Below are 19,818 nucleotides of genomic sequence, written 5' to 3'. Positions count from 1 at the left end.
TGTGAGGGGTAAACCGTAACATATCTGTGGTACACTATAGTGTGGGGAGGGTGCTGGTAGCAGTGGGCGGGGCTGCGCATGCGCCAGTAAGGTTGTTTTTGGCGGGGTTTGGTCGCTGCGTAGAGCCCTCTCCGGTAGTGGCACTCATCCATTCTAGCTCCGCTCCTCACGGCTCTCTCGCGCGGGAAGGTGAGTTACCCAGCGCCGCCCCCCCCGGTGTCTCATTCTCTCTGTACGCGCTATCTGTAGAGCACAGACACCCTGAGGTCTAGAGGTTCATTGTGAAACAGACAGAAGCAGGGATTAGAGGAGAGCAGAGACGTGATTGATAGGTATGATCAGCCAATCATCGTGCGGGAGTCAGTGAACGCTCCTATCAGCTGGTAGATGAGGGGCGGGACATAGCGCGGCTGCCGGTGCCAGAGAGCAGGCGTGCGGGGAGCGGGTACCGAGGCCTCAGCCATACTCAGGTAACGGAGGGAGCCAGCTGGGTGTGAGGGGAGGGCCGGTGGCTGCACACGATGTCTATATAGCCCATATCAGCAGTATATACAGCGCTTTACTGCTAGACATTGCCAATCATGGAGGCTTATCACACGACCAGGTCCATATACCATACCAGTGTCTGACCGACACATACAGAATATCCCCCATCTCCTCCTTACACACACTGAGTATATGTGTATACAGTGCTAATGAGCCCAGTTTTCACGATCTAGTAAAAGTTATCGCAACCTGTGGCTCTTCAGCACTTGTGGAACCACAAGTCTCAGCAGGCCCGACGATCGCCGATGCGACATTCCCACAACACACTGGTCAGCTACATGTTGTATAACTAGTCATTGCACTGACATCAGTTACGATTTCCTGATCAGCTGTCATTGGAATTGTTACAAAGTGTTTACCATCTATATGGCATGTGAATGTTGCCAGTGGCTCTCCTTTTTTTTAATTAATTTATACTGTACTTATTATTTTTCTAGAGGTGTAGAGGGTGCATGGACATTGTGTTCCTTATTTTTCATTTACCCCTTAAAATAATAATTCAGACATTAAGGAAGAAAGTACCCTTATATGAGGAAACTCATTCACCTGTTCATTTTAATCAGTTATGTAAGCATGACAAGTAGAATAATAAACTATTTTAATATCATGGTCGCAGGATAACGTGGTACTTTTCCTCTATTCATGGTATTGGAATAATTGAAGACTGAACTTAATTGCATTTAAAAACAAACAAAAACCATTTCACACCTTTAGCTGTCACATCCATATCAGTGTACTGAAATGTATTCTACAAAATCAAAACCTGCATGATAAAATTTGGTATAAATGTTGCAGTGAGATTTTGGTACTTGTCTATTAAAGAGCTGCTATCATATCAAAAACTGTTTTTGTGTTTTATTACTTTAATTGTACAGGTAGTGTACTATAATCAGTTTAAAAAAATAAATACATTATATTTATAAGTTTTAAAGTCATTAATAACACGACCTTGGATAGTTTTCTATAATCCTCAATATTATAGTATTTTATGACTCTAAAGTTCTCAATGGCCAATCTTTTCTCTTTTTATATATGTAAAAATGCTTTGTATGCATCTGCACTGTCCCTACAATACACAGCAGTCAATTGCTCCTCTGTACACAGTTTGCAATAGACTTAGTTATAGGCTTCCAATCAGCCAATTTGTTGCTAGTACAACTTCTAGTTTGAAAAATGATGAGCTATAATTTAGGGCAAAATTACCAGACTGTTCTGTATAATTGTATTTTTAGTAGATGACTAACAACCATGTTCTTACTCAATCTATGCTCTTTAAGTGGGCCTGAAGCTAACACTTTAGTCTGCAGGTGGGAGGTTTGTTAGTTGATTTAAGAGATAAATCCTAGCGCATTATTTGAACTAGTTTTGCTATTTACAGTCAGTGATGTAAATGTGGAGACAAGACTGAGATGCAAACTGTCACATGTTTGCAATAGTTGTAATTGCTGACTATGTGCAGTGTATAGAAACTTGGTATAACTGCAAATTAAACCTTGAAGGCTTGTTCACACGCACTGGAAAAATAGGTAAAAACTCATTAAATGAAAAGTGTGCTATAGATGCATTTGTGATGCGTTTTTAACATGCTTTTTCTCTGCAGAAACACAATGCGATCAATTATGTAGTTAGAAAGTTTTCCTTATTAGCATTCTTCCTATTTTTAATGTGCTTTACAAGCGTGAGATACTGAAAATTAGTAGTGAATAGGTGTGATCGAGGCCTGAATGGCCTTTCAAAATTAGTATACAGTATTTGTTGACGGTGTAAATGTGCTCCTGCAATAGTAACTAGGCACGTAAACAATGATGACTAGAGAATACAAAGTATCTTATTTTTAAATACTATTTGGACTTTAGCTCACTATTCTTTTTACATTCACAGAATATAAAGTCAGGTAGTATGAGTTTCTTGACATTTACTCAGTACATCTATGTGATAGTATCCTCCACTGCAGACCACTGTGGCACCTTAAAAATCAATGACAATAATATATATATTTTTTTGCAATGTAAAATCCTTAGTCTTGATATTGTGCTGAATTATCACCTATGTGCCCTGTAGATTTAAAATGCTTTTTCAGTTTGTCATAGCTTACTTTCACTGAAATATTTCCTTAATTTTCACCTTAAAAGTTTTTATGATGCTAAAACTACTACTTTGTTTTAGACTAAACTGCAAGTGTTAGAGTTAAATGATGTGAAATTATTTTTGGTCATAGACACAATGCACATGGGCGATTATACTGGCTCTTTTCTGTTGCACTAAAAACTTTGCAGCGATGTTGACAAAAGTCATATCCTTTGCACCTGGCCTTATGGACTGCAATGTAAGGTATCAAATCATTGTAAGGTCTCCATTTCTCTGTTCCTCATTGCTTGAGCCATACTAGGAATTATTGTTTGTTTTTTGTATTGTTATTTAGACTAAATCGGCAAGCGTCAATTAAAATTTTCCTTGTAACATAACATTAGGGGGGAATACAATTCCCCCAGAATACCGCTGCGGTATGTGTATTACCGTTAATACGGTAAATTTACTCGGCTTTCTTCTCACGACTGGGTGGGCCGCAAGCAAAAAGCCAGCGTTGGAATTATCGTATTAACGGTAATTACGCACACTATTCAATTGACCGCGTTAATTTTTACAGTGACGCGGCCAATTGAATTCCCCCTTTAGTCTCCTTGAATCATGAGTTACCTTGTAGGAGTCTTGTTGTTTTTTGCTTCAGGTCAGTGGAGAGAGGGAATGAAAATCAGGCAATTGTTTTGAACACTCCCTCAAAAAAATGTGTGAAACCAAATAATTACCAACATAATTTGAAAGTGTAAACTAACTTTCCAGGGAGAATGTCTGATGATGTTAAATTAGGCACTTGGTCTTGCTGCGCTTCCTGAATTGTTTTATTTTTCTCTCTGTGTGGCAGACGTTGGGCATGGGCATCTTTTATTACTTAATCTATTGCTGAATGTCCAGAGTTGTCCATGTCTATTCATCATCGCCATTTATTTATAAAGCGCCACTAATTCCGCATCACTGTACAGAGAACTATGTCTATTGAAGATCAGTGCCCATGTAATGTGTTGCACTGATAGCATATTTGTTTAAATATATGTCCGTTATCTATCTTAATAAATTGTTGTCCTGGTACAAATCACGTGTATTAGTCAAAAATGTTTCTCTTTTTTTTTTTCCACATCATAAGTTTTCCGGCTCCACCCATTTCGGAAGTAGATAATGGACGTCACTGAGACTTCTCCAGGTATAAAAACAGACTTCAGATTTTGACTGTTTGTGATTTAACTTTTTTTTTCTCCCCACACCTTTACATGAGTTAATGTAGGTTAAACATTTTACACAGGCTTTTCCCATTCCATCAAACCCACAATAAAATGGTATATTGTGCCTTCTTAATCTCTCTTGTATGTGAATATGATGAATATTTAAATTGTGTTTATTCATATGTGTTTTGGAGTCAGATGCCACATTATTCAGGCGATTAAGAAATACATTTTAATTCTGAGTTTAGGAGTCAGAATATAATGTAAAATACTCTTACATACAACAGCGTATTAAACAATGATTTTTTTTTTTTACAAACTAAAAAAAAACAAGCTTACAACTTTGCTGTGCATATTGCTGATTCTGTCAAAGTGGAAGTTTTATTGACAAGTAATTCTAATTTTCTCCTTTTGCATTAAATATGGTAAATGTGGCACACATGGAGATAAAAAATGATCATTGTACCTACTGAAGGGGGATGAAATGTAATGCAACTCCTGTTGCCAGGCCAGAATACATGTGTAAATTAGGTACTGGAGTCTGTAGGAGTGTAATTTTCATCATGAAGGAAGCATTGTTATAGGGGCAGCTTGCCAAAGGTAATCTACATTATACTGTGCTGTACTGGTTACTAATGCTTCTTGATCCTGGAATATGTTAGTATGGGTTGTTTGTCATTGCATAGACGTAACTTTCTTTCCATGATATGTTGTTGCTAAACACAGTTTAAAACTATGGCATCCTAGATGTACAGGCTTTTTCTAGTTTAATTATAAACTGTACTAAATCACTTCCCTTCTCAATAATTTTACTTTAAGGGTCCCAAAGAAAGCTTACATTTATCGGATATTTTTCTTCTCCTTGGGACCAACAAATTTTACTATGGGTCTATAGGCATAATGTACTTTTTGTAGTTTCAATTAGATCATCATTTATTTATATAGCGCCAACATATTCCATAGGGCTTTACAATTGGGGAAAAACATAGTAAACTAATAAACAAGTTGGGTAAAACAGACAGAGAGGTGAGAAGGCCCTGCTCCCAAGCTTACAATCTATGGTGGTGCTAATTATAACAAGAATCCACAGCATGCTGAAACTACCCTGAGGGGGTACAATACACAAATCTAGTTAACAGACAGGTTTGTTCATATGCAGGAAGGTTTGTGTGTTTTTCAAGATGTAGTTTGCTGTGTTTCTGTGGTTACTCAGTCATATCAGAAAACCACATCAACAACAATTTGTACAAAATAGCATTACAATTACATGACAATCAAACAATTGCATGAGGTTTTTTTTGTGAACTGAAGAGAAATATTACCTATGTACAACAGTCAGTATTATGTTTATAAAGCAGAGTTCTCAATGTTTACTATACTGTAAAGCCCCTCATTTGTGTCCATAGACATTACTACATCTATTCTTGTATTCACCTGTCTGTGCAAAAAACAGAACAATGAATAGTTTTTAAAACAGAAACTACAATTTTTTTTATTAAACTATATCTTACATGTTACAAGGTAAAGGCATTATCTGTAGTTATCAGGCACTGTTGAATATTTGTGTCACTCTAATGCAAAAAGCACAGCTGTGCTTATCCCAGATACAGTTTCAGTGTCCTGGCCTATGGCAACAAAATCTGCTCTGCCCAATGATGACACGATTGCAAAACATACAAAAAAGCCACAATGAAAAGCAATGTATTCAGTTAGTTGCATGAGTTCATGTACACGTTAGTGCATTTATCTGAAGGTGATGAACACCTTTTAGATATAAATAGCTTATAAGGTTACTTGTACAGTAATTTGTAGTGACTGTTTCATTTTGTAGCTATGCTGTTTTTTTAATAGAAATACAATGCAATATTTGATACAAGATTATCACGTACTACTTTTCCATTCAATTAAGTGACAGAATTATGTTGTGTGAAAGACATTGGGTCGCTATTTAGCAGGCCTTATTTCTGCTTTAGGCTTATGAGGCACTCAGAATTAACACTTTTATTTTACATAATCTGCATACTTTGGAAACCATTATAAAACACTTGTTAAAGGACCCTTTAATGCATTATAAAACTATGAGAAATAGGTATCAGCAATACGAAGTGTGCCAACATTAGCAACCCCCAACTTCAGTGGCTCTCCTCGGTCTACCAATGGCAAAATGTAACAGATCATAGGCAAATTTAATACGGCCTGTGTGCATTCACCCTGAGTGTTAGTTCATGACTCCCTCGTGTTTGTAGGTGTTTCGTTGTTGCTGCACAGTAGTCCAGTTAGGTAAGGGATTGTGACTCATCATCATCATTTATTTATATAGCGCCATTAATTCCGCAGCGCTGTACAGAGAACTCATTCACATCAGTCCCTGCCCCATTGGAGCTTACAGTCTAAATTCCCCAATATAGACACACACTCACAGACAGACAGAGAGGAAGACAGACAAACAGAGAGGGAAAGACTAGGGTCAATTTTGATACAAGCCAATTAACCTACTAGTATGTTTCTTTGGAGTGTGGGAGGAAACCGGAGCACCCCCACGCAAACACAGGGAGAACATACAAACTCCACACAGATAAGGTTATGGTCGGGAATCGAACTCATGACCCCAGTGCTGTGAGGCAGAAGTGCTAACCACTAGGCCACTGGGCTGCCCACAGGGACCACACAGTGCAAAGCATACCAAATATTTTACTTTGTCCGTATTTTAACAGAGCATTGGTATACTATGCTGCGGAGAAGCTTAGAGACACATTAGTGAATGTGCTTCTATGTACCTAATGAAAGTGTCCATAGAATTCCATTGTATTTTACTCAGCATTAACACTTCTGAAATCTGCAGGCAGTATCCAAGTGAATGCTTGTCAGGAAGTTTGTGCATTGTCCATTCACTTACACTATTTACACTAGTTTTTAGCCTATTGACGTCAAAGCATTGTTTAAGATGCCTGTTAAATATCTAAAATGAACACCTGAATGTATAAGGCCTTAAAGTGACAAAGCATCAGAGCAGGTAAATAGAAGTATTTGATGCAAGTTGAATGTAATCACTACCCTGCCATTCATAAGTAACATGTAGCATCATTACATGCCCGTCTCACACATCTTGTTTATTTGCTTATGCAAATTTGCTCTATCTCCACTTGCCACACTGCTATAGTGCTGTTGATTACTGCATTGACCATAGTTGTCTCCATAAAACATACTTACAGCATCTTTATATACTGCATAAATTCTGGACGTTCTTTACACAGAACTTGCAAGTCCTGTTGAGAGCAATACCAATTTTCTCTGTGTATGTCTCAGTCTGACTTGCTGCTAAAAACTTGTTATGCAAAATATTTACAGGAAACCTGTTAATGTTTTGTCTTTTAAACTGTATATGCATTGCAGCATAATGCAGTTGTAAAGCTGGTTTATGTATGTATGTTTCTGGCGCATCACAGCACCAGAAATGCTGTTTGTTTCAGCATTTATTACATAATATATTCCTGAATAAAATGTACAGAGAAAAATGTAAGTAAATTAACCAATGTCACCAGACCTTGTGTCCTTTTACACTAAAAGGCATATGTGTGCATATAAAAAGAACAGAAGAGGCAAGCACATGGTGTTCTTTGTTCAGATTTTCCACCTTGCAGTCCCCTTTGGTGCAGTCTGCACAACTGCTTAAATTCCTGTTTAGTTTTCATGGGTGTTTCATTCACATTATGTTTATTGAATAATTACACAATACAGCGCATGTTTATGTTGCCAATAGTATTCTAGTTGACAATACAGAATATACAGTGTTCTCCCCAACACCTTTTTCCTGGGTGCTCCACCCGGCTGGTTTTACTTGCCCACCCCCCCTCTTGGAGAACAACAGAGTCCTATTATAATAGAATAAGCCATTGTTTCTCCCATTAGAACAGGCACTATGTGAGCACTACAGCTAGGGGAGTGTGATAGACCACCGACCCCCAGTCTGTCTAGTGCTTGCAGGTGTGGGGGCAATAACCTCAAACATCTCTCTATATTACTGCAAAGTATTACAACCACACCACCCGCCTGCTTCTTAATGCCACCCGGCTGGTAAAAGTTTCTGTTGTGAACACTGATAAGCATCTAGTGACCCCCACACCCTATTTTTTGGCATAGGCATTTTTGACCTTCCTTGTTTACAAATCAGTACTTTTCAAAGCAGTATTGCTAAAAGTGTAAGCATCAGTTTAACATTCCCTTCAAATTTTATTAGGATTTTTCTGAATCTCCTGTTTGTGCTTTCAATATTCAGGACCTCCTATTTCATCCCCTTTGTTGACATTTTATGCATTTGATACTAAGATTAATTAGTACTGGATTTGAGCATAAGTATAAAACTTATATTGTTTCCTTGCTGGAGCTTGGTAAGATTTTGTAAACTGGGTGCATACTAGTTATACATGCATTGATGCAGATGATATTGCTACAAAACTGCGGAGAAAATGCCCTTTGTAATTCCCAATTTGCTATGGTTGTTTTCCACAGAATTGATGTCCAGATACCAGACATCTTTGATTCACTAGCTTTTTTTCTTCTTCTTTAAGATGCTAACAATTTTTCCAGTTAGGAAAAGTTTTGGTGAAAGTATATTGTTCTTATTACTTCTAATTATTAGTTGAGTACCCAAACAGATGTCTCTCTTATCCATCTCTTTTTTTGGACACAAGTCATGTTTTGAGTTTTTCCACTAGTGGTAGTTGTCATATTTTATTCAGTTAGCTTATTATCAGAGCTGGTTTACACCCTGTTTTCTAGACCAATTGGCTTTATTTTGCCCCATCACTCAGATTGCCAGCTACTGACTCTTTTTTATCCCTCCCCAGGACATCCTACAGGAAAAGCAAGATCAGGCTCCCTGTGCTTACATTCACCTCATTATAAGACACTGTTCTGTTACTGTGGCCAGAGCCATACTATAATGAAACCCTACACGGCGCTGGCCACAGTACCAGCACAGTGTTGAACATCATGCGTGGGAGCAGTGCTTGTGCATTTTGGAAAATGCAGTTTTAAGACTCGCTGTTGTCCTATGTGTGATGACAGCTTCCAGCTGTTCAGCCAGAGCCCCCAGCAATCACTTGCTTAGTGGTCAGGCCAGGTGCCAGGACCAGCCTGTGTGGTGATGTTAAACTCCACTTTTACACATCAACTTTTTGCAAGCAGGTCCTTCTGCAAAACATGTTGGTAATTCATAACACTGTGTCATAGGAGTTGGTAACTAGTGTGTTAGTCTGAGTGAGATGGCTTTCCCTGGAAATAAGTCTGTTTATGTTCATGGGACATGGTTTTCAGCCACATAAATAGAGCAGTTAATTTCATGATGTCTGTATCCATCATAAGTGGTGCTTGAATCAACATCGTTGTTAGCACCTGCATGATTACTAACACAAGTGCATCAGTTCCTTACAAAAACATTTAGGTGATGGAAGGGGCTCAAAAATTACATTACAAAGAAATGGTAACTGAAAATAAATATTTTTAAATTCTTTATACAGATTCATTCACAATGTTTTATTGGAATAATTGATTTGAAAATATGTTCAGTAATATTTCATTATTAACTTGAATTTCAGATAAGTGTTAAAAGGAGTTTTGTAAATAACCATGGACAGGGCCTTTTAAACAAACCTTTCCATTCTTGTAGATGTACATGTGTGAGTCTGCAGCCAAACTACAGCTCTGTAGCTCTTCTATCCTCAATAGAGGCTGTATCTGATTTCCTCTCCTTCCTTCCCCTCCCCCACATTTGTGTGGGGGAGGGGAGACCAGCCTCCTCTGCAGCTCTCCTCTATGCTGCTTTATAGCCAGATGGAGGAGGTGGGGAAATACATCAAGCTTAACCCTTTTACTTGTAGGGCACACAGATTCACAGAGGAAAAATGTCAGCTCTATTGCTTTAATGCAATATGTACATATTATTATCAGAAACTTTGAAATGTTTTTGTTTTAAAATTATTATTCATATAGGTTGATTACTGTAGACTTCCATTAGAGGCCTTATCCAAAATATCCAGATATTGACACCTTAGGTGTCAGAATAGACCAGCCATTTTTCATATTTTGAAGATCTGTCTAGGTCTCATTGTAATGAACACCGTATAGTTGTTTGGTTTTTTTTTTTTGCACTTGTTAATGCGATTATGCATGTATTGCTAATTCCTGATGCGTTTACGTGTGGTAACTCAAAACATTGAATACTATGGGCTCAGAAAAGCTGAATGCAGTGCTAGTAAAGAAAATAACAAAACAGTGGTTTACAGTGACACACCCCGTTACATGCGTATTGCTAGAATTATAATTGCTGGTAAAAAAAAATGACTATATATTTCCCATGTTCTCTTGAACTGGTTTGTTTATCATGTCTAAAGTTAAAATGCCAAATGTAAAGTTTATTCTTGATATGTGCCAAAAAAATTAATATTTCAAAACTAGTGTGCAACACGTATGACTAGTGCAAACTTTAGACACAATAGTGCTTATGTATATAAAATATCCACAAAATAAATGTTGCAGAACTGAAAATTATAATCTTAAAAAAGTTTGAAAAAGACCCAGACCCATATATTTTTTTTTATATTTGCACACCATATATAATTTAAAATAAATTATATAAATATATATAGATATATTTATTTATGGTTGAATGTCTCACATATTAAACCCCCAAAATAAAAAGTGTAGACTGATGAATTCATAAATACAATATATAGGTGAAATGTCCAGAATGGCAGTGGTTGTTTGTGCTTAAAATGGGACTCGCCATGGGCGGGGTGGGGTCATTGTGATGGATGGGGGTTTGCTTAGTTTAGTTTTCTATAAAAGGTACATCGGAATTAAGAGCTTGCAATAAGTATTGTAGGAGAATGTTAGTGACTGACAAATCCTTTTAATTGGTGTCAGGTTTTAGACAATTTTAAAAACAAAACAAAAACAAACCTGTGTTCGTTCCTTACCTTGTATTATGGGAGGTCAATGAACAAATAAACAGGTCACTGTTTTTTAAAAATTTTTATACAGTGCCCCTTCCTTCAGGCGTTATTACTTTTCATCAGCAAATCCCTGTTTCATTATGATGTCCTCTCGCTAGTTAGCAGGTTTGGAGGAAGTCCCTTAGAAAGCACGAGAGCCACTCAAACCAGTGGTCACAATATAATAGAAGCGGCTGTATTACTTATATGGTACAGCGGTTTCCTGTGACGGGACACTCATGGAGGCCACCGGAAAAGATCAATGGACTCCGGGAGTGCAAAAGGAGTACCCAAAATACAGCCTAAGCTGATGAGTGACTTTTGTCAAGTTAAAAATGAAAAACGTGTATAATCAGTGCAGGGAGTTTTATTACTACATGATCACCTGTGACCTTATAATTACAAAGTTTACATAAAACTCACTTGTACATTTTGACATTTATTTGTGGATGCTAGTCTAACCTCTAATCTGTGACTTTGGACAACTGTCGTCATTTGCTGACAAAAATGTAGCTGGTCAGATGCTTCCATCTATATTGACAGCAAAACTGCTTACCTTGAAGGATAATTCCATCGTTAAATAATATATGTAATAAAGCTAATATTTGTGAAGAATTGTGTTTTGTTTTATTATTGTGAACCCAGCAATATTTTTGTAAATCCTAGTAGTAGTTTTCCAGCTGTGCATTTTTTCAAAATGCAGATATGTTGGGCGAAGGGCAGGTTACTGTGATATAGATTGTAAGCTTTCGAGCCTTGTAAGCTTAGGGTCTTCTTTGCTTGTCTTGTTTTGTTATGGGTTGCTCCCGATGATAAAACCCTATGGAATATGCTGGCACTATATAAATACATGTTAATACAATTAAATGTTAATAAATACATTTCACAGCACAATGTGTAATAATGGGTGCAGTAACTTCTAATGCATAGACAAATATGTTTTTAGATAAAGTTTAAACCAGGAGATAGCTGTAATTTACACCTAGTTTGTTGGCTAGCCTCCTGGTTTGGTGCAGAGAGAATTACTGAAGCTAACCAGCAAATGCCCATGCTGATCTTATGCTTGATTGGTTGGGAAACTGCCACATAAGTGCTAGCCTGTATTAAAAATTAAGGTTAAAACCAATTCACCTCCCAAATAAACCATCAATGGCAACTTTATGTTATGGTTAACAGGAATAACTGCAAAATCTAGATTGGTCTTAAAATAAGTAATGTTTCATGTTAATGTAACACTGCCTCTTTTTGACACTAGTAGATATCTTCAGACTTCACTCCGATTATAAGTACTCCTGCATGGACTGATTTTACCAATGCTTCTTGGACATTTCTGCCACTTTACAGGGTCATGCCTCTGATTTTCTCATGATATAGGTAGGCAAGAGAATAGTCTGCGTGATCCTTATGTGACTTGTATTTTGCAGGGGTGAGGCCGAACAGGGGCACTAAGATGGGGAAAAAGAACAAGAGAGCATCTGATGCCTCCTCTTCCTCTGAGGAAGAAGAGTATGTAGTAGAGAAAGTCCTTGATCGGAGAATGGTTAAAGGACAAGTGGAATTTCTCCTTAAATGGAAAGGATTCTCAGAGTAAGTAACCTGCATTTTGCTATTTAAAATCATTGTTTTTGTTCAGACTGGTGATGTAAATGTACCCTTGTAGAAATCTCCAAGGGAATGAGACCATGGTAGAATGTTCTGTTAGTGGGAAGTCAGTGTCATAAATAGCCATGTACAAGTCATGTATTTTATAGATGTTTGTTAACAGGGTGTAATTATTAGCGTGCTTACTTAACCCTTTCCCTTTCTCTCTTTGGTAGATGATTCAGGTCTGAAAGTTTGCCATGGGTGTGTTGGGATTGAACATCCCCTTTCATCCAAAGCAGATTCTGCATTCTGACGTTTACAAACGTCATGCTGAAAGGTGGCGTGTTACAAACTCACATTCATAAAGAGACTCTGATTGCTGAACCCTTGCTATAAAGACAGCATGTAGGTCAGTAAGGGAACTGGTTTTGTTTCTTGTTCACATGATCCTGCACAAACTTAAATGCTTACCTCACTTATTCAGGGTCTACTTATAGAACCCCTGTCCTTAATCATTTTCTATATACTCTCTTAAGAGTCTCTATAGCACTTATGTGCCTGCCACCCTGGGGGAGGCAGTTGTAGTCATTTCTCTGTGCAGTCCCTCACACCATGTCACAATCCTGAGTGGGTCTGAACAGATAACGCAGCAGAGGGGCCTAGGACTGAGGGCTGAATATGGCAATGGCTTCCAAGATGCCTGGAAATGCAGATTACAGCCATCAGCTTGTGTCTGTAATCATCTTCTGTTTGTTCTTTACTGACACTAGGACTAAGGGTCAAGGTTGGCCCATGTGTGTCTGGCTTGAGCTTGTCTGTAAGCTATGTTTTCCCACAGTACTTCAAAACACTTTGACTTTCTGCTGATCACAAATAGTATAAGACAAGAGTAGTTAACCTTCATGCTTCATATATTGTTATAATCCAGCACATGTGCGAGCAGTACTAGTATGTGATCTTTTACCGCGAGTCCCAGTATCCAGAAGGTTCTGGGAAAAAGAACAAAAAAATAATTGTTTCACATTCACTGTGAAGAGTACTGATACATAAATACATGAGGAAGGGTATTCTGGGGTCCCCCGACCCAAGTAGTCTGAAAGATCTCCTAGCTGTTTTTGCTATGTATTTGTGTTACATTCTAAGGACATGTGATGTGTTGCAAATATATTAAAAGAAATCCTATGGTGAATTGTTCACTTATAATTAACATTGTTGTTTCCGCAAGTCACACAAACCAGTACTCTGTTTTTGTTTTTTTTTTACTTTTTTATCACACTTAGGGGCATGTTCAATTGTTGGCGTTACAGCCAAAATTAACGCGCCCCGCGCACTATTACCGTTATTACGGTACTTTTCTCGCTGGATTTCAGCTCGGGGAGCGGCGAGCTGAAATCCGGCTTACTACTACCGAAATAACGGTAATAGTTTTAACGCCGCGGGCGTATTCAACAATTGAATATGCCCCTTAGAGCTAATATTGCTTTTCCTGGCAGGGCTTTGTATATTTTGAAGACCTGTATCTACTGGACATATGTTCTATTGAACTAAATAAAACAACCAGCGATATTGAACATTATACAGTCATTAATAAAGGAGGCGTATGCCATAGCACCCAAATGTGTTATTAAAGCCTGGGGCTTGGACTCTCTTCCTGAACCCTAGTGACCCACCAAATATCAAATGTGCAATAATAATTTATTTTAATGTTCTCCTCTTTTAGAGAGCACAATACGTGGGAACCAGATAGGAACTTGGACTGTCCTGAGTTAATCTCTGAATTCATGAAAAAATACAAGAAACCCAAGGAGGGTGAACCCAAAGCCAAGACAGAAAGCACCAAAAGAAAAGCTGGAAGTGATGAAATTAGGGCAAAAAAGAGGAGAGAGGTGAGGCCAGAAATTTCAACTTTAAAAGTATTCGCTAACCTAGTTTTTGTATTTAAAATTAATATAATAAAATTGGGGAAAGCAGCATGAGACTGTACACAAAAGAACCAAGAATTGAAGAGGTGTCACTGAAATATTGTACACTTTTGCGGTTCTGCAATAAAACTACTCTTGTGGGAACCTTTCTAGTTCATCTGACTGAGTGGTGGCTTCTTGGTTCTTTTTTAAGTATAAGTAATGTTGGAACCACAGCACCCGCACTTGTTATATGGGTGACGCTATTTAAATAGGATTGCTGGAGTTTGAACTCTGCTTGCTGGTGTGTGTGTGTGTGTGTGTTTGTTACTGTAGACAAGTTAACTTACTGGTTTCAAAGTTTTGTAACTTTTAATTGTAAAAACCTGAGACAAATGCATTATTCAGTTTAAAGATCAACTTCATTAGTTATTGCTAAGAAACAACTCCAATAATCTTAACACTACTTGGTAATTGGGGATGATACAAGATGTAGGTTAAAATTGGCAGCTGGAGTTTGACCCACCTGTCAGTTTAATCCGTTTTCTGTGATGCATTGAAACACAGGCACCTTGACACAATGAATTACTGTTTTAAACCTATAGTGAATTACTATTGTGTTTTTGAAAATAAACCATTTCCATTATTTTAACTGCTGCAGAGCAATGATATTGCACGGGGGTTTGAAAGGGGTCTTGAACCTGAAAAGATCATCGGAGCTACAGATTCATGTGGAGAGCTGATGTTCCTTATGAAATGGTAAGTACACATCTCATTTAATTTAGTTCAGTCTGGTATAGTGAATTCAAATTTTTGGTGAAATGGTATCTATAGAGAAAATTCAAAATGTCTATTGCAGTTGAAATACATATGTCACTGTACAAGACATTCATGTAAAGACCACGGGTGTTGAGGCATCTGTTAGGATGATTCCCACCCTTCAAACAGATTTAAGCTGGTAATTAGCTGCTAAATTGCAGCCTGATATTTTGGGCACCAAGAGGATGCATTAAAGTTGGAATTGATCCAGTTGCTGTACCAGAGAAACGAACGTCTGGATCTCATCCGATTTAGCAACCAATGTGTGTGGCTAAATTGGAAGGTGTTCCAGATGCTTGTGTTGAGTTGCAGGATCACCATGTGTGTGACCTTTAGAATTGTGTTCTCCATGTAGTGCAGTTTAAGCCTTTATTGTCTTTGTTGGATTTGGTTTATATAGAGTATGTGTAGGCCATTGTAGAACAAACATTACAATGGTCGCTTGTATGCGGCGCAAGAGTGAATGGCAGACAAGTACCCGGTGCATTTCTCCCTATTCACTGGGAGGTGTATGCAGATTGTGGGGACCTCAGAATAGCGAGCAGTAGATCATTATAAGGACCATTTAGTCAGTACTCACTATATTGGCTTCAAATGCTGGATGGACTGAAAAAAAATGCATCAAGCTAGAGATCCAGGCTGTGTCTAGCATTTGACATGTGTACTATGAATGCTGATAATGTGGTCCTCCGTGATCCATTACATTTCTGTGGTCCCTTTCCTCTGTTCACTAGAAGTATGTACCCATACATTGTAGTGCTTTCACATGCCATTTCAATTGGCATGGTTGATTAATCAATCCCAGAAGGCTAAAATAGATCTTAGTTCTGTTTGTTGTCCTAGTTCTCACCAGACAGGTCTAGTCTTTCTGAATGGTGGATGCTTTGTAATGACTAACACCGTCCGTAGGTGTGAGGATAGAGGAGTGGGAAATACAGAACTCTGCAGCAGGGGGGTCATTTTATATCATTTTGTGTTGTCATTTTCAAATATTTTATTGTTTATATGATCTCTTGTAGCGTCTTGCAGAAAAGAAAAGAAATAATAAGCTATTCATCTTCTTCTACAGGAAGGATTCTGATGAAGCAGACTTGGTGCTAGCTAAAGAAGCCAACCTGAAGTGTCCACAAATAGTTATTGCATTTTATGAGGAGCGATTGACTTGGCACGCCTACCCCGAGGACACAGAGAGCAAGGAGAAGGAGGCTGTGAAAAGCTAAAATGCTCTTTTTACATGTGTGTATAATATACCCCCTGTCATTTACACACACATACACACACAGTCTCCCCACACTCCTTACTTGGTCCAAGTGTTATCAAGAGGGGAAAAAAAACCTTGCTTTTTATCTTTTCTGTACACTTAACCCTTTTGCCCTGAAACACTCCAGTAGTGGCATTTGCACAAGATGTGACTGCCATCATTTTCAAGACCTGGCAGCCATGGCATATTCACCACTTTTGGAGGGACGCAATGTAGACATTGCTTGCTGCGTGCTGCTATACTTTTCCACATTTTTAATTAAGATGAGGAAGATCTACAGTGGTGGGTAAGGGTTTAATTGTAAATGGTTAACTTTGTTCAGTGTTTGGTAAGTACAGCCAGAGTCAGTTGAGGAGCTCCCTCTATTAACAGTGATGAGTTATGTACTGTGAAAAGAACCTTGCTGCTTGTCCAGGGAGAAGACTTTTGTGTTTTGTTAATTGTTTTAATTATTTTTTTTAAATATCTATATCTGTGTACCTTGATGTTGGGTCTCTGCGTTTACTTGTTTTGTATCCGAAGATGTTCGCTTAATACAACAACAAGGAATTTCTCAAGTAGCGAGTGTATTCACTCTGTAGGAGATTTTGTATATTCATAGCCAAAGTGTAAATGGAAAGCACTTTGAGAGACACTGTATGTGGGTCCTACCACCTGCTTTGTGACAAAGACCTCAAAAAGTATTTTACGGGGGGAGGGGTGTAATGAGACAGTGTGACTTTTGTATGTGTGGTTCATTCAATGTGCCATGTATAGTTCTAGAATATCATGCCTTTATAATATTCCTGCGTGAGGCAAAAACTGCCGCAGAGTATCGATTTCCAAGTAGAAGCTTCTTGGGGATATATAGATAGAGAGAGATATATATATATCCTACTATACATTTACACCACTTTTGGGATTTTGATACAATTATGTTACTAAAGAAATGAATGAATAACACAAAACATTTCCTGAGCATTGATGATTTTAAATGCAAAAGTGTCTTGCAAATGTAACTGAATGTATTTCAGTTGCTCTCTGTGCAGTCCCAACTTCTGTCAATATGTTTAAATGATGTTTATATAAAAGTAAGTTCAGCTTCAGGTTGTTTATGTTTTTTATAAACTTGTTAGTACTTTATGCAAGTTGAAGGATGCAACAAATCAACCAGGAGAGAGATCCAATTAAATGAAGCCTACTTACATGTGAGCATGAAAAACAGAATCTGAATGTTGCCAAAGTATTTGGACTATAGCAGAGAAATGGGGCTTGAAAGAAAATTAGCCTAGTTCAACGGATTTATTTTTTTCTAGCAATGGACCCAGATTAACTGTGGGCGTTGTTTTTTAGATGTTCTAGAAATCTGTTTAGTAAAATAGTCATTTAGTAGTATATAATAGGTTTACATAAGAGGGAATGGGGACCCACATTAAATGACGAGCCACACTTTAATCCTTAAAATGATTTAAATTATGGTTCTAGAATATTATTTATAGCATCAATCGTGCAGCTCTCTACAGAGTATATGTGGTTATTCATATCAGTCTCTGTCCCATTGGAGCTTACATTCTAAATTCTCTTAACACACACGTCCATTTTATCAGAACCCAATTAACTTACAGGTAAGTTTTTGGAGTGTGGGAGGAAACTGGAGCATCCAGAGGAAACCCATGCAAATATGGGGGAACATACAAATTCCACACAGATAGGGCCTTGGTTAGAATTGAATCCATGGCCCCAGTGCTGTGGGACAGCAATGTTAACCACTGTGCCACCTAATTCAAAGGAGAGTGAAGACATTGTGGATAAAAGCATAAGCAGTGTTCATTAGACTTAACTGTCTACAGAGATTAATGACATGCTATTAATGACATGCTTTAAGGGATAGGGATTTGTTATTTCTTTGTCTGTTGTTTTTTGTACGTTCCGCACCAGATCATGCCCTCAATGATATACCGCCTCCAAATGGTCACACACTTTACCTTGCTTACTAGGTCATGCCCATAGTACAGGTGCCATTGTTTTAGAGCTCCCTTGTTTCTGTGTGTGTTTCTGCTCTGCAGGAAAACTTACTAATGCCATAATAGAAAAGAAGTAAAGTTATATAACAAGAATATTTTTTTTTAACTATTCCATGGAAAATAAAATATAAAGGGTTGAACGGCCTTTAAAACATGAATCAATATACACAGTTTAGGTTGTAATGTTAGAAATGTAAAAGCAATAGTAATAGTTACATGAAGTTAAGAACATGTTCAACTTCTAAAAGTGTCACAACAACTGCTCTTAACTGGAGACAATTGTAGTAAAAATGCAAACGGAATATTTGTGTTTTTATATTTGCCCATTTAAGGTCATTAATGAAATAACTGCCGCCAATTAAGAATAGGGATCATTGATATGTATAGGTAATCTGACTATCTATACATACAGACATTTTATCAGGAGTGTTGAACCATGGATAGACAATAGTACATACTGTGCCCATTCCCTATTTACATCTGTTTTGTTTCATGTGTATGCAGGTACTGACCTTTTCAGGGTGTGTTTTAACTAGAGTTGTAATCACCTTATTGAATTTAATCCATATCCTGCTAGTCTATGTTTATTAGCCTATCACATCATGAGACTTTGCAGCAGAAGACTAGGGAGACAGAGACCTGTTCAGTCATGTGATTATGTTGAGGACAGGGCTGCAGGGAATCGGAACTCTACAGATTTCAGTGTTAATAGGAGAAGCAGGATCCCCAATAGCAGAGTAGTGCTTAGACTCCTGTTACATTGTTGCAGGAAGATTGAGTTGCCAAACACACAATTGTATCTAAAGGATATGTCTTGTATCATTTTCTGTAATCATTTGTTCTAGCACTGTCTGCTGCATTTAGCTCACACTATAGGATATCTTTTAAGCAGGTGTATTTTATAGTACACAGATTTTTCCACATCTGAAAGGCTGCATCCACAAATTACTTTTATCCACAAAGTCTTCACATTTATTTAAATGTCTGACCTCAGACATACTCGGTTTGTTTTTAGAGTAACTTGGCTTACATTTCTATGCTGTAATCCAAACACTTTGTTGCAGCATATTTGTTTTTTTTTGGATTCTGTATTTTTATTAAATAGTTTTTCCACTGGTTTTCCTTTACCTTCATTATTACTTGATGCTGATTGTGTGCCAAATGATCAGAGGTTGCTGTGCAGCCCTCATGCTGGTGTTAATGAAATGCTCTGCTTAGATAAGATAGTGATATTTTGTAAGCACTTAAACATGTTATGTAATGTAAGGCAGTGGCTGAACGTATAACCAGGACATGTTATAAAAGTACTTACCACCTGCCACAAAACAAACCATCAATCCGGAATGGCTCAGATTTTAAGCAAATTGCGAACAGTATAGAAAAGCAACACGTTTTCTTTCGTCTTCAATACAGGTTTTGATATCTCCGAATATT

The 19,818-nt window shown here is 37.7% G+C and overlaps 1 protein-coding gene across 3 annotated transcripts; it reads left to right on the top strand.

Annotated features, from left to right (window-relative positions):
* The first annotated feature begins 56 nt into the window (after nucleotides 1-56).
* CBX5 (chromobox 5) lies at nucleotides 57-17,466 on the top strand. 3 transcript variants are annotated; one of them, XM_075199232.1, is made up of 7 exons: nucleotides 265-470; nucleotides 2,765-2,877; nucleotides 3,749-3,805; nucleotides 12,241-12,403; nucleotides 14,121-14,286; nucleotides 14,963-15,060; nucleotides 16,190-17,466. In XM_075199232.1, exons 3-7 carry the CDS (start codon nucleotides 3,781-3,783, stop codon nucleotides 16,338-16,340), a joined length of 603 nt encoding a protein of 200 aa, XP_075055333.1. In that variant the 5' UTR covers nucleotides 265-470; nucleotides 2,765-2,877; nucleotides 3,749-3,780; the 3' UTR covers nucleotides 16,341-17,466. The 3 variants fall into 3 exon arrangements, with proteins under 3 accessions (XP_075055331.1, XP_075055333.1, XP_075055332.1); XM_075199230.1 differs by lacking the exons at nucleotides 265-470; nucleotides 2,765-2,877 and adding an exon at nucleotides 57-189; XM_075199231.1 differs by lacking the exon at nucleotides 2,765-2,877.
* Nucleotides 17,467-19,818: the final 2,352 nt, after the last annotated feature.

This window comes from Mixophyes fleayi, chromosome 2 (genome assembly GCF_038048845.1).
Source record: "Mixophyes fleayi isolate aMixFle1 chromosome 2, aMixFle1.hap1, whole genome shotgun sequence".
NCBI lineage: Eukaryota > Metazoa > Chordata > Amphibia > Anura > Limnodynastidae > Mixophyes > Mixophyes fleayi.
Note: the sequence above shows the minus strand (reverse complement) of the source record. Positions and strands in the feature narration are given on the sequence as shown.